The 16,864-nt window shown below is 34.3% G+C and overlaps 1 protein-coding gene across 1 annotated transcript in view; it reads left to right on the top strand.

The window, feature by feature from the left end:
• The window catches only part of LOC106881370 (kinesin-like protein KIF13A), a 696,895-nt gene that overhangs the window by 276,080 nt on the left and 403,951 nt on the right, over positions 1-16,864 (top strand). Inside the window, 1 exon segment of the mRNA XM_052966922.1 lies at positions 12,684-12,741. Coding sequence (XP_052822882.1) covers positions 12,684-12,741 — 58 coding nt within the window.

Consider the following 16,864-nt stretch of genomic DNA (forward strand, 5'->3'; position numbering starts at 1 on the left):
TATATATATATGATGGGCTTCTTTCAGTTTCTGTCTACCAAATCCATTCACAAGGCTTTGGTCAGCCCGAAGCTACAATAGAAGACACTTGCCCAAGGTGCCACGCAGTGGGACTGAACCCAGAACCATGTGGTTGGTAAGTGTCTTCTTTTAAAGCCTTGGGCCGACCAAAGCTTTGAGAGTTGATTTGGTAGACCAGAACCTTAAAGAGTTAATGTGAAGAAGATTTTTTTCTTTTTCCTATTCCAATTTTTTCCCCAAGAAAATGGGTGATGGAAGAATGGAGATGATTTCAAAACAATGGCAGTGATGGGTCGTATGTACTCAAGTATTAGAACAACAAACAGTAATATCAGAAATAAGCTGCTTTGATTAGCGTTGCGTATGATTTTACATAAACACCTTTCTGAGCGTTTGGTTGAAATATTTCCTTGAATCTCTTTATTCAGGGTTTCTCAAAAATTTCAATACTTGGAATTTAATGGAACTTGATTGTAAGATTTCCCTCACATACGTTTCTTGTGTGTATGTGTATTGTAGCATTATGTAAGAAAAAGAAATCATGAAAGTAATGCATAATGAAAAAGAGATAGGATATTTTTTTTTCACTTGAATTTGAATATATTTGCCTTAATAATAATAATCGACTATAAAAAATTGGAATTGTGGAAGTAAACACTAGTTCACATATACATACACAGATGTAAAAATAATTACCTGTGTGTGTGTGTGTGTGTGTGTTAGCTTCATATATATTTTATCTTATTCACACAATATTGTAGATTTCAATAGCATAAATAAATTATCTTATTTACTATTTGCTTGGTCCATCATTCTCTGTATATTGAGGTTTGGGAAAATCTTTTGTTCCATATAGTTGCAGAAAAAAAACAAGTCTACATTAAAAATTTATTATATGTAAAGGATTTTTTTTCTTTTATTAATATCATTTTTGAAATGCTTAAGTTTCATTGTTAGTAGAAGAATGTAATTTACACATTTTGAATTCTATTTGTGAAGCCAGTTGAAGTGTTAACTTAAATTTTTATAAAGCAGCTATTTGCTTTCAATCCATATGTTAAACAAACACATAAGCGTAGTTATATGATTTCAAATGTTAGCTGGAAGTAAAATTAATAAGTTGGCATATATTTGTTTAATACAACTTGTTTATTTTAATGATATATGTAGAGATGTAATGATATACATTTACAGATATAATTATGTTTACAGAAGACAGATATCCATTTGAAGAAATGTCATATTAGCAGCTTAATAATAATAATATATTATAGATGCATACATACGACTTAATATAGATGTTTCTGTATGAAAGCAGGAAATGTAAATAATATACACAGTTGTCTTTCCATAATCGTTTTCTTCATTGCCAAGATTTAAAACTTAGAATTTGTGAACTGAAATTGTCTTGACATTGTGACAATGCATCCATGTATAATTTTTAGCTCAATTTATCTGAAATTGAGCATATATTTCATAGCTGTCAATTTTTATATGATTTGGAGTAAATGTAAATTTATATGAAGCTGGCAACTTTATTAGTTGGCATACATTTCAGAGTTTGTTCCTGTGTTTTTAAAGTAAGATTAATATCAGAAAAGAATACAGATGTATAGAAACTCTTTTTCTTCTGTTTATTTTTTGTTCCTTTTTTTAAATTTTTATATCTTACTGTGTAACCATCAATTCTCTAGATACACTTAGAAAAGTAGCATCACCAATCGTAAATTAGATATAAAGCATTGAATAAATTATAGTGCTTTTACATATGTAGAAAATAAATATACCTTGTGTTAACGACAATCAAAAATAACTTGGTAGCAATACTGAAGTAAATCTCAACATCTTGATTTCTTTAAAAGACATATAAGTATCTGAAAGAAGAAAAGGCTATGTAAATGAGAGGTTATGAGTTTAGGAGATAGTATTTTACTAATTGATTAAAAAGATAGCTGATGATACAGTTTTTTTGTTCCTCTTCTTTTGTATATAATTACGCAAAGGGCTGTGATTTGCAGACAAATTTTTATGTGGAAAACTATCAGAATATTGAGCTTTGATAGAGAGCAAACTGAAGACTATCTCTTTTCTAAAACAACGCACAATGCATATGTGCATCCGTGCTTGCTTTTCTTATATGCATTTTCAATACTACTTTGCTGTGTCCTTTTGTTTTGTTTTTTAATTAATGTAGCAATTGTATATACAACTGGATGCTCTTCTTACTATTAATCACTGAACTTTAAAGCAGAGTGGAATGTTTTCTGCTAATCAGGCAAACTGGAGTAAACAGAATGACTTGCTCAAGTGGCATAACACATTGGCTTTGGTTGTATGAATTGAACTAGTAACCATGTCAGCAGCTGAGCACTTTAGCATTACAGCCATCATGTCTCTATTATGTGTGTGTGTGTATTTTACTCTTTATGATGAGAATCGTAAGACTATGTAGAAGAATTGAATATCTATATATACTTTAGCTTAAATTGGGAAAAGGTTAAGATTTCTTTCAACTAAAAGATGCCTAAGTAAGGGAGAAAATGGTTATAGTATTCATTTTTATGTAAGATCAAAGTGGAAGTTCAGCAACTCACATCTATCAATACCATTGATTTTGCAAGCTAGACTATCTCTCTCTCTCTCTCTCTCTCTCTCTCTCTCTCTCTCTTTCTCTCTCTCTCTCTCTCTTACACACACACATACACACACACACACACACACACAGACTCAAAGATGTCTACACAAGCCAGAAAATAATACTCTTTTCATGTTTGAGACTTAATTTCATGAAAAATTTCCCAGACACTCCATTTGAATGTCACAAATATCTTAGAATAATTTACACTACGAAGTGACAGTCTGGGGGTTTAACAAACAAACAGAAAGAAAAGAAAAGAAATGTTTGTCCAGAAAGGGTTTCGTAGTTTGTTGAGCTGTTAGAAATTGATGCGGACATAATAAAGCATCATAATATTTTATATGTGATTCACAAAATTGATAATAGAGGCTGCAAACAATTTTCCAACCATTTTTCATGCTGTTTTTTACATTTCTCCTGGCTGTTGTCTATGATCAATACTGGAGTTGTTTTTCTTGTCTTTTTTCTGCATTGAATATATTTCCTTTCCAAATCTTAGTTGGAGAACCTCTGTTTTGCTCACCACTGGCGATCAACACCCTGTACAGACTTTTACTTTTTTATTTCACCCCATTATCACAGTTTTCTCTTTGTCATTTTGCGTCCTTTTCTCATTTTGTTCATTCCTCACTAAAGATTCCTTGTTTAGTAACGTGTGCAAATGGATGGATCAAGATCTAGTTAATTGACAGTTGTACACACTGGCTTCTGTTAGGCTATCGAAGTGAGATAGTAGTTACAAACCTGAGATGATGGTTTGGAAATGAGTGAGTGAGTGAGTGTGTGTGTGTGTGTGTAAGGAGTATGTTGTGGGTATCTGGATGTTTGATCAGATGTTAGTGCAGCTAACTGAGCAAATACAGCAGTATGCAAACCTCGGGGAAATATTGAGTATATTTACATGTTATTCCTTTTTAAATCATTCTACTTAGAAATTATATGCTGCTCACATGGAAGGATATAGGAATGATTCAAACATCTGCAATCCCTCCACCCTCACAAGATCTCTTTCTTTACATTGAGATGATGTTGCCTTGCTTGGAAAGTACTATTTAATGTGATCGGGTATCTATCAAAATGAATTGTCTTTTACTGGTTTTAGTGTTAGATAATTAACATAGGCACATGTGTGGCTGTATGGTAAGTAGTTTGCTTACCAACCATATGGTTCCGGGTTCAGTTCCACTGCATGGCACCTTGGACAAGTGTCTTCTACTATAGCTTCCAAAGCCTTGTGAGTGGATTTGGTAGACAGAAACTGAAAGAAACCAGTTGTATATATACATATATGTGTGTGTGTCTGTGTTTGTCCCCCCCCCCCCACCATTGCTTGGCAACTGATGTTGGTGTGTTTATGTCCCCATAACCTAGCAATTTGGTAAAAGAAACTGATAGAATAAGTACCAGGCTTTAAAAAAAAGTATTGAGGTCGATTCGTTCAGCTAAGGTGCGTCAAGTTGTGCTCCAACATGGCCACAGTCTAATGACTGAAACAAGTAAAAGATACCAGAGGGATAAAATGCAAAATCAAACCCAGTAAGATTTGAACTTGTGGAGGCAGCGGACTCGCGGTCAGAGGATCGCGGTTTTGATTCCCAGACCAGGCATTGTGAGTGTTTATTGAGTGAAAACACCTAAAGCTCCACGAGGCTCCAGCAGGAGGTGGTGGCAACCCCTGTTGTACTCTTTCGCCCCAACTTTCTCTCACTCTTTCTTCTTGTTTCTGAAGTAACGCTGCGATGGACTGGCGTCCCATCTAGCTGGGGGGAACACATGTGCCATAGAAACCGGGAAACTGGGCTCGTGAGCCTGGCTAGGCTTTGAAAGGGTGTGAGAGAAGATTTGAACTCAGAATGTGAAGGGACATTTAAATAACACAAGGCAATTCAGTCCAACACTCTACCAGTTCCACCATGAGGATAAATATGAGCTCATGATGATAATAATGACTCTTTGCAGTTCTATTGTTCTGAGTATGTGTATATGTGTATACCACATAGGGTACAATGAAATCTGTATGTCACAGCAGGCTGACATTTATTAATGTACTTGGTCATCTATCTGGCATCTAACCTTATTTAAAAAGGAAATAAATATAAGTGCTACTCTCATTTGTAAAGCATAGATTCATAGGTGGTTAAAATACCACAAGTTGTTGTAGAGGAAGATCACTCTTGTGAAGGCTGTTTCAAAACTGAGGTAGATTTGTTCTATAGAGCTCTGTATAAATATGTGTGTGTACATATGCATTGCTGTGTGGAGGCTAAGTTTGCTTTATAACTGTGTGGTTTTATCTTCCATCTCATTGTGTGGTATCTTGTGAAAGTGTATTCAACTTGAGTCTCAGGTTAACCAAAGCTTCGTAAGTAGAATTGGTACAGAAGCTGTATGGAAGCCTTTCATAGAAAGATGTGTCTGCATTTATGCATGTTATAGTGTGTCTGTTTTTGAGCATGTCAGTGTGTGTGTGTGTGTGTGCACGTGCATTTGTGCATGTGAGTTTGTCTGCATGTGTCCACATAAATGTTTAAATTCTACTTCTTCACTTAAATGTGTTTGAGAAAAATAACATTTTGTTGACATATCTTGTTAATAAATTATTCTGCAGCTGTACTCTTATGAAAACACACGGGATTAAAAAAAAAAAACCTCCACTTGAGAAACAGGTTAGGGTTATTTATAGGCAAGGTATCCAACTGTAAAATAATGCCTCAGTAATAAGTTCAACCAATCCATGCTAGCATGGAAAAACGGGAATAAAACAAATGTACAATATATACAATTTGCATACATATTAATCTGTTTATTAATGGACTATGTTGGTTATTCTCAACAAAAGATAAGGAAAGAAGGACTCTTGGGCTGAAAGGAATCTTTAATCTTGTTGAAAGCACGACAACCCCTCTAATGCTGGTGCCACTAGGAAATGCACACTATGTAATCTGTAACACTTTGTAACATGGCAAAGTACCAAGCCATAGAAACTGTGTTGCACTGGGTGATGGTAAGATGAGGTCTTCCAATCTGTCTTGGAAGGCAGTTACTCTGAATAAGAACCGACTTGATCTGCAATGAATCACCCAACATCTGCCAGCTTGAAAAACTGAAGAACAGCAATGATGATGATGATGATGATGCTATCTGGTCAATAGTTACTGCTGTCAGTTGAAAGTCATCATTTTTAAATCACACAAAATCCTGGCGTGGGGTTCTCTCATGAGTCGTTATCAGATATCCTCAGCTCTCAGCTGGTTGAATGCTAATGGATCTCTCTCCGTCTTTCTTGTGCTTTCTTAATGCATTAACTCTATTTTAAATCTATTCAATTTTAGATATTATTCATCCACATTATTCTTAGTTTTCCCCCCTCCTCATTTCCCATTCACTTTACCTTCTATTAAAAGTCTCTGTAATCCATTTTTTTCTTCTTTAATTAAGTGTCCAAAATATTTTAATTTTCTCTCTTTGATGTTTAATAAAATTTTCTTAGTTTCTGATGTTCTAACGCCTTATGTTCTATCCACGATATTAAATAAACATGTTATTTATTAAATGATAACTTGAATAATATTATTGGACAAAAATATATGTTATTTATGAAAGAATAACTGGTGGGAAGTCTTGCTAGGATATTAACATGTTGGCTGTTTATTAAAAGAAACATTCAAGGCATGATTATAACTGATACAGAAGCAGTGCACCAAAAGTGTTGACAAGTTTAGGTGATAGAATAGAACTCGGTTGTGAATTGGTGCATATTGCACCTGGAATAGAAGGAAATATCTTTGTAACTGTCTTTAAATCGCTAGTTTTTTTTTTCTCTTGAAGAAGTATATAGAAAAATGAATTCTGAAAAGAATTCTTGCAGGAATTATGGAGAATAATAGCGAATTGACTAATTATTCAAGGAAGGCATCATCAGACTGTTTCTCTGGGAAACACATTTATTCAAACAGCATAGTCTCCATTCATCATCAAGTCCCATGCATACACACATGCACATGCACTCGCGCACACACACACATGCACATGCACTCGCGCACACACACACATGCACATGCACTCGCACACATACACATGCACACACACATGCAGGTATGGCAGTGTAGTTTGGAAATTTGCTTCCCATACATGTGGCTTTGGGTTCAGTCTCACTGTGTGGCATCTTAGGCAATGTCTTTCATTACAACCTCTGGGTTTAATAGACAGACATTGAAGGAAGCTTCTTCTTGTTGTTGTTGTGTGTATGTGTGTGTAATTACTTATGTATAAAAATCTGCATAAATGTGTGACTATAGGTGTGTGTTTCCTCATTTTGACATCACATGATAGTCGTAGACATCATACAAGCACCGTCCTTCTTTACCAAAGTTTTATGAAAAGCCATCGAGGAAATATTACATCTCTTGTCAATATGTGCGAGTTGAGGCTAGATAGGACATCTGGCCATAGAAAATTTATCTCAACTGTTTCCAAGCAAGTTAATACTTTCCCTTGGCTGGATACATTTTCATGAAAGATTGGAAGCGAGGCCCCACATATTTGACGGTAGCACTCATTTATAAGTATCATGCAAAGTCAAAACAAGGTGGCACAAACATACATACACACATGATGGCTTCTTTCAGTTTCCATCTAAGAAACCCATTTACATGGCTTTGATTGACCTGGGGTTATAGTAAAACTTGCTTATGGTTTCATGTAGTAAGAGTGAACCCAAAACTAAGTGGTCAGAAAGTGAACTTCTTACTTACACTGCCATGACTGTTCATGCAAAACTTCTGTATGGTTATATAGTAATGTGTGAGGCAATCTTTCAGAGAAAGTATATCAAAACTGAGAGTATTTGTTTGGCAATTTCTATAAAAGCTTTTATTTCTTTTTTTTTTTTTTCCAGCTGAATTGCTTATGTTTGTGTATTTTATATGTATGCATGTATGTATGTGTATGTATGTTTATGTATATAAGTATATGTATGTATTTATGTGTATGTGTGTTACTACTAAATCTAAGGCTGGTTTTGTTGTCATCTAGCTGCAAACCAACATGGACTGAACAGTGACCCTTCAGGAATGATCAACCTGTCTTTTCCAGGCCTGCATTGAAGAAGATTTGGTTGCTATTTCCTGCAGGTCGAAAGACCATATAAATGTTCTCTTTATGTTGTTGAGAAACTTAGTTCCAGAAGGATTTGCAGATTGTAATAAGACAGATAGGAGAAAAACTATTAGAAAAGTTATCTTAATAGAAGCAGTAAAGGTGAACATCTTCATAGAATTTGTTTTAGGATGTCTAATTTAACACTGCCATTCCTTATGTTCCATTGATGATTCTTCTCTAATTTCCACAATTGCAATGATCATTAGAAAGTCAGTAGAGGGGAAAGTAATCCTGTGTCCTTCTGTGAAAGCCAGTATTTGGATAGTGATATCAATACCAGGTAATGAGGTACTTTCAAGAGGCAGGTATCATTACTTTGTAAAGGTATTGATGAAAGTGACGTATAACGAGAAGGGAATTTGGAAAGAAGGAGCCTTTTGTGGCATTTTCAAATAAAGTAATTAGAAAAATAATTGAATTTAAAGAATTAAATAAACTATTGTCATTAGAAAACAACTGTTGCTCTTGCTGCTGCTGCTGCTGCTGCTGCTACTACTACTACTACTACTACTACTACTATCACTACTGTATAGAATATTTTTGATTTTTTTCTTATTTTTTTAAATATATTTCTTTTTTTTATTTTTTATAGATAAAAACTGCAAATATGTTATCATCATCATCATTCAGTGTCTTTTTTTCCATGCTTCTAAATGAGGCATGAGTTCGACAAACTGGCATGGTGGTGGCAATCAATACCATTGATCTCAGTATATTACTGGTACTTTACTTTATTTATCTCGAAAGGATAAAAGGCAAAGTTGATCTTTGCAGGAGTTAATAACTTTGCCTTTCATCCTTTCAGTGTCAATAAAACAAAGTACCAGTAACATCCTAGGATCAATGGTATTGCCTAAGCCACTCCCTTTAAAATTGCTGGCCTTGTACCAAAAGTTTGAAACAATCTATGGTAGAATTGTTAGCATGTTGGACAAGATGTTCAGCAGCATCTGTTCATACTTGTTATTTCCTGAGTTCAAATTTACTTTTCATCCCTCTAGGTCAATAAAATACAATACCAGTCAGATACTGGGGTTGATGTAATTGACTTAGCCACACTCCCAAATTTCAAGCCATGTGCCTATATTACAAACAGGTTATTATAATCTTTAAGGTAGCAAGCTGGCAGAATCGTCAGCAAGTCAGACAAATTGCTGACAGCATTTCATCTGGTTCCTTGCATTCTGAGTTCAAATACTGCCGAGGTCAGCTTTGCTTTCCGCCCTTTTGGAATTAGTAAAATAAAGTACCAATCAAATACTAGACATCAATGTCATCAACTATATCCCTCCTCTTAAAATTGCTGACCGTCTGCCAAAATGAGTAAGAATTAGTATTATAATAGCGGCTGTGTTCATGTCAAAATAACATTTACATACAATAATCTTACGAAAACAAGATTACGTACAATGGACATTTCAGCATTCCGTTTCTCAGTTTATGCCTCTTGAATGTTTCCGTTAGAAGAATATTGGAAAATACTTGAGTTCATTAGTTTCTATATTTTCAAAATGACTAAGGTACTCCTTTTTGAATTTTATGAATCAGCTTTTATAAATTAGGTTTGTTTCTATTGATTCAGTTTAGGTGCCCCCAATATAGATGTATATGTTCTAAAATGACTTACTACTTCAAATATGTAATAATGTGTAACAATCAGTGCAATGCTACCATTAATAATAATAATAATAATAATAATAATAATAATGATGATGATGAGAATTAGTATATATGCACGTAACTTAGCTAGTTTTCCTAAAAGGAGCCAAATTACTGCAACAAGTGGATAACTCTGCTTGTTCACAGACGGCTTTAAGATATTTATTGGACAAAGTAGTTCTACAAATTGTTATTGAAGCACAATATTGATTTAGCTGTCTCGCTTGGCATATTATCTGGGAAACACTTAGGCCTACTAGCTTGTGTGAATCAGTATAAGAATATTTCCTTGCCTATTGCTATTTTCAGAGGCTTCATTTAAAAATCAATTTGTATGACTAGTTTGAGAACTCACACTATCTTATGTTTATTTAATCATATATATATATATATATATATATATATATATACATGTACATATAAATGTGTGCATGCGTGTAATGTATGTATATATATATATGTAGTTAGAGAGGCAGCTAGAAACAGCCTGAATAAGCCAGGAGATTATGCATTTTAAAATGCTAATAGAGATACGACTGAATGGTTTTAATATCTTGAATCAGTTAAGAACGATTTGGATGGAGTATAGCTGTGGGAATGCACTAATACAGACAGATGTGATTGTTATAGATTTATAAAAGAAAGAGAGAATAGCTCTAGACTGTAGGCAAATAATAATAATAATAATAGTGATTTGGAACTGTAACGGGAATTAAAGTTTTCTTTTATTTTAGATTTGTTCTGTATTCGAACGGTAAATTATTAATTTTTGCCCTAAGCGTTTGGAGTACCTAACATATATTTCAGGTGGTTAAATAAACTGAATTCTAATTCCCAGATATTCTAACTTGTTAGCTTTGCTACTATTTTAAGCAGTATGTTAGAGTCGGTTGTTAATCCTATTTCAAGCTAAGTGTTCGATTTTCTATCAGAATGTCATATGTACAAAATAAATCAGAAGAAAAAAAGTGTATATGCATTTAGAGACTAATAATTTTGTTCCCCAAGGCTGCTTGTTGGGACTGTACTAACACACTGAGAGAAAACGGATCTAATTCATCCAAAGATCCAATCCTATACTTAGTAGCCAGTATTTTTCACATTTGTCGTGTGCTGTTTAGTGGAACTGCAGTTGTACTATTTCTTAATCATATGTAAATTATAATACAATTTAGTTTAAAACTTATTTTAAAGATAATCCATATTTCATTACTTTGTATTTGAAATTTAAGTTAGAATGAAAATTAATTTTTCTTGCTTGTTAAATGAATATTTTCAATCTATTCTGACAAAATATGAACATGTTTTATGATCTCTCTTTTCTGTGGACTTTTTCTGTTTTTGATCTTAATATAATTAAAACTTTTAGTGTTCTTCTCTGGTTCCAGTAGAATTTTAGTGGTTTGACATGTACAAAAATGTTTTGTTTTAAACTATGTGATAAAATTTAAGCTGCTTCGTAAGCATGAGAGTTTTTGACATGATTAGTACATTAATCTTGTTCTGTTTCTTCCATATCAATATGATGTGTATTGTTGTATGAATATACTAACATGAATAAATCAGGGAGAAGTGAAACACTGCAAAGCATGGCCTCAAAGTCTTCAATAAAATCTTATCTGCATATTATATTATATCTCAAACACTTTCATTTTACTGCTATCATGTGTGTGTAATGTATGTATGTATGTGTAAGTACTGCTATGAAAGCATGATTGCTACTTCCAGTTTGGATACATAATGATATACTTTGATTAAAGGTTGGCAGCCACCCAACTGCAATAAAACAATGGCACCCATATACTTGAGATTTTGAATACTGAAGGTGAACATTTTAACCAAATAAAATGATTTGGTTCTCAACTATTGTATCTTGTCACAATTTATTTGGCTAAAACTTGGAAACAATTATTTTTATTGGTTAACCAGAAAGTGGTCCAGGGCATGTCTTTCTGCAGTGAAATACAAGAAAGACAATGGAAAAATTTCCTTGACCGTGTAGCATTGATGGTAATTTTTTAGATACTAGCGCAGATGGACACCTGGGAAAACTATGTTCCTCAACTTCCCTGAATTCTTAGTCTTGCCTATTTTATGACAATATATTTACTCATACCTGAGATTTTAAATTACCTTTGAAAGAAAAATAAATACCTCATTCCCTTGTATGGACTGTTTCCCATCTCGGGAAGGCGAATGGTAGAACTGATATTGATATCATCATCAGTAACAGCATCACTATCATCAATATTATCATCTTTCTGTTTGCTCTCCATTCTGGCATGGCTTGGATGGGTCATCGTCATCTAAGTTATTTCTTATTGAAAGCTGACTGCTTCCATAGACTGTTGCTTATATGTGTCGTTTGGCTTTGTTTCTGTGACTGAATGTCCTTTGTAATTTAGCCATTCTAAGTTAAACTGGCTGCATTTTCTTTGTGGCACAGCCATAGTTTGGTGGAATAGTGCTTGACAAAACAGAATCCAAAAGATCTCACAATGCCGTGCTTTCTCTGCCAACTACCTTACAGTGTATCTTTCATGAGATTAGTACTAGTGAGATTGTTTCACTCACCAGTCTCTGTTGAGGGAGCTTAGCAAGAGTGAGGGTTCCGTCATGGCACCAGCACAGGAATGATGATGCTGAACAAAATGCTTTGTGGCATTTAGTTACATTCTTTTACATTCTCAGTTCATATCTTGTCAAGGTTGATTTTTGCCATCTTTCTTAAATCAATAAAACAAACAGCAGCCACATACAGAAGTCTGGCTACACTATTCCTCATAAATATTGCCAGTAGAATATTAGAATCTTAAAGCTTTGTAATTTTGTGTATATTCATTAATTCTAGCTGAAACCAACTCTACTCAATTTAAAATCCGGCTAGTAATGTGGGAATAGGGGAATTGTGTATTAAAATATTTTATTAGAACTTTTCTTTCCCCTTCATTTTCAATTCAACAGCTACATTGGGTTTAATCATGATTTATTATGAATTCTCTTCTCTTTTAATTATATGTGACATTCTATTATACTGCATTAGTAACTGTTTTTAATAGCTTACCAGACAGAATATGCTAAAATATTCAGGTATCGTTAGCATGAGTAAAGTAATAATGATAAAAATTTTGCATATTTTTTTAGTTTGAATATTTTTTCTTCTTCCTGTTTTAAAATTTTATATTTTTTGCTTTTATCATTTCAGACTTTTGCATTTGATCATTGTTTTTGGTCAATGGATGAGAAGGATCCTAAATTTGTTTGTAAGTAGCCCTGTGGTTTTTAAACAAATATTGTTGTTATATCTTCTTTTAACATGTGTCCCTTTACAATGTTCCCACGAAGACTATATATTTTAACCCTTTAGCATTTCAACAGGCCATATCTGGGCTCAGATATTTCACCTATTTTTCATTCAAACCAGCCAGGTCTGGCCTCTCACACCAACCTTACAATGTCATTCTAAAAATAAACAATGACATCATTGAAATTTCAAAGCTACAAGATAATGCATGACTAATTCAAAGCAATCTGAATGAATAAGCATTGCATTTGACAGAATAATCTGAATTAGAATTCCTACTTGACAAACAGAACAAAATAAAGACTGTTGACCATTGTGGGGGTGGGAAGAAGCTTGCTTTGCAACCATGTGGTTTTTGGTTCAGTTCCATTGTGCTGCAGCTTGGCCAAGTTTCTTTAGTTATAGCCACAGACCAATGAATGCCTTGTGAGTGGATTTGGTAGATGGAAACAGTATGGAAGCCCATCATGTAAGCGTGTGCACATGCATTTGTGTTTGTTCCCTCCGACACTTGACAACCAGCATTGGTTTGTTTACATCTCTATGATTTAGCAGTTTGGTTGAACAGACCAATCGAATAAGCACCAGACGTAAAAGGTGCTGGGGTCGATTTGTTCAACTAAACCCTTCAAGATAGTGTCCCAGCACACAGCCTCAGTCCAATGTCTGAAACAAGTAAATGCTAAAAGATAAGACTGATTCACAGAATTGGTAGAGCATCAAAGTATTTTATAGAATTTAGTCATGGCTCTTTACTTTTTTGAATTAAAATCTTCAGAGGTCAACTTTTCATTCTTCTAGATTTGATGGAATAAGTACTAGTCAAGTATTGGGGTCAATTCTAACTATTCCTTCTCTTTATGCCTGAGGTACAAATTATTTGTCTATTACTCGTTTCAGTCGTTAGACTGTGACCATGCCGGGGCACTGCCTTGAAGAATTTTTAGATGGATGAATGGACCCAAGTACTTATTTTTAATCCTGGTGCTTATTCTATCAGACTCTTTTGTTGAACTGCTAAGTTACAGGGACATAAACATACCACTGATTGTCAAGCAGTAGGAGAAGATAAACACAGACACCAATCTACACACACACACTCATCTATGACAGGCTTCCTTTAGTTTCCATTTACCAGATTTATTCTCAAGGCTTTTGTCGGCCTGAGGTTATAGTAGAAGATTCTTGCCCAAAGTGCTACGCAGTGGGGCTGAACCCAGAATTATGTGGTTAGGAAGCATGCTTCTTACTACACGGCCATGCCTGCTCCTATTATTACTTTAGTCAAGTAAACAATATTATATGGTTGGATTTGGTTCCTATAATTGAAATATTACAAGTTGGTTCAGAATAATCTGCTATTTTATGCTGTTTTCTGTTTAAAAATTATATATTTATTAATAAGGAACGAATAAAGCTGTGCCCAGAGAAAAAGAAAAGAGTCTGTGCAAAGTGACAATCATCTCCTAGCAGAAATTATTGATTCAGTGTTTAAGTAGCATATTTTCCATTTTGTTTTTCTCCTCCTCTAACTCATTAGCATCATTTATTGATATCGTTACTGCAGTAACTAATGTTTACAGCAGAAGTTATCAATAATGTATTTTACTTGTCATATGTGTTCTGATAATCACCATTACCGATGCTTGTTTAACTTAATTTGGATTGCTTAGCACAACCCATAGTTTTGGATATTCCATTTGTACTCTTAGATTTTATTGAATGTGAAAGTAATTGATTAAATTATGAAGCAATCTCACCTGCTTTGGACTTAACAAGATCTAATATTCAACAGCAGATTAACTGGATTTTAGTTTACAACACACTGCTAAGGCCTGTTTCACAGATTAAAAGCAGGCAATTTGAATGGTCATCTTGGAGAACAATTCCAATAAATACTTCAAGTTATTTGCTGGTTATGGATTTTGGAATGATAGAGATATTTGCCATTCTAAGGTTCAGTAATATAAATACACTACTATTATTACTAATTCAATTCTTGGACTTGGACAAATGGTAAAGGCAGCTGAAGTGTGGGAGTTTTTACTGCAAGTGTGGAATATTTTTCCTAGAAGACTTGTGATCCTTGACTTGCAGGAATTCTTAGGTTAATATGGAAGAAAATATATGCATTGAACAAGGCCTTACTGCAATTAGTAGATAGCCTGTTCCCTGTCCAAAGTGTTTTCAGAAGTTTTTTCCTAAATGTCCATGTTTGTTTCCAAACTTTTAGTTTGCCCTTGTTTCATAAGTTCTGAGTATTATAAAGCTTCCTTTTCTTAAGTCCTAAGTTACTCTGGCAGTTGAAAACAAATCAGGAATATGTATAAAATATGATACATGGACACCAGGGGAAAATGTCCTGTATATCACATGATATATGTGACTGGCAAATGGTTAGGTATTTATTAAACAACTAACTTTTATTCTCAGATTTTTTTTTTGTTAATTTTAGTTTAGTCTTTGTTTTTCTATTTGCTGTATTCTCTTTTTCATTGTCTTATAGCTTTTGTATCTATTGAGTCACATTTCTCATGTAAGAAGAATTATAAATGATTACAAAATTGAAGTGAGGAGAAAATGTTTAAATTAATTGCAATAGGATTTCACATAAAGGGTGACTTACATTCACTTTTCTTTACCTTGAGGGTATGCCCTGGCACACTTTCACCACCTTCTCTCCCCCACCTCTTACTGGAGTAGCCATGTATCTCCTCTACAGCAAGACACCTGTTTCTGTCTCTCTATCACAAAGCCATTTCCCTCAGCACACCTCTCTCTCTCCTAGTTAAAGGGTCTTTGTCTTGCAAATTACTTGTAAACCATACCAGTGCCAGTGCCTCATAAAATGCACCTAGGCCATTGCATAAATTGGTTGGCATTGGGAAGAGCATCCAGCTGTAGAAACCAAATCAAAGTAGACAAGACAGTAGAGGTTGATGCAGTCCTCTGGCTTGCCAGCTCTTGCTAAACTGTCCAACTCATGCCAGCATGGAAAACAGACATTAAATGATGATGATGACTGACTGTATCTAAATGCGACCAGATTTTTAGCATTTCCTTTCAAAAGTTACTAATACTGAAATGTGAAGACTTTGAATGTCACTATATTCCAAGAATGTTTATTTGCATATACAAATGTTTGACAAAAACCATAGGAATGAGCAAAACTTAATTTTTATTATAGAAAATACTTACTCGTATTTTAGGAAAGCTGTCGAATTTAGGATTGTGAAGCCAAGTATGCAAAGGAGAATGACCTAAGCTGAGTCATATGGTAAGGTTGTGGGTTCAAATCCTGCTCTGGATAACTATTGTAACTTTGAGGAAAATATTCTATTTCATATTGCTCTCATTTACTCAGCTGGTATGAATTGTAGCTAACTGCTGGTGCAGTACTCCAGCCATCACATCCCTTATGTTCTGTTTGGTCAAAGGTAAGAAAGACGAGAAGATGATTGTGTTGAATCCTGCTCTGAGCAACCATTGTGTCCTTGAGCAAGATATTCCATTTCACATTGCACTAGTCTCCTCAGCTGTAACGAGCACTAGCTAACTACTAGTGTCACATCTTCTTTCCAGCTGTCACATATTTTCTGTTCTGTCAGGTGAAGAGTAAGAAGGGTGAGAAGATGTGTGTGTCTGCTCGTGACTACGTAGACACCTAAAATATATTGCAAAAACATGGTCCAACCTACCAAGTCCTGCTTGCTTCAGGGTGACAGCTAAGCTTTTCAAAGCTGCATTAACTGTTTTCATTGGCTTTCAATGAATTCCTTCATATCAGAAATAGAATTTTATTTTTAAAACCAACAGTTAACTGGCTTAAAAACTAAATAATTCATCTATTGATGCCATTTAAAAATAAGATACTGTTCACATTTTGATAAGAGTAAATTCTACTGCGAAAGAGGTTAGTGGGGAGACAGAATTCAATGATTGCAATTGTTTATGTAATGTTGTTTGTTGTAAGCTATCAGCTGTGTGAAGTGTTGAAATAACTGACATTAAACAGTTGAGCACTATTTGCCTTCATTGACTGACAGATAAAAACAACTACAAAAAAAAAAAACATGTAAACA

This window comes from Octopus bimaculoides, chromosome 4, assembly GCF_001194135.2.
Source record: "Octopus bimaculoides isolate UCB-OBI-ISO-001 chromosome 4, ASM119413v2, whole genome shotgun sequence".
In the NCBI taxonomy this organism is placed as follows: domain Eukaryota; kingdom Metazoa; phylum Mollusca; class Cephalopoda; order Octopoda; family Octopodidae; genus Octopus; species Octopus bimaculoides.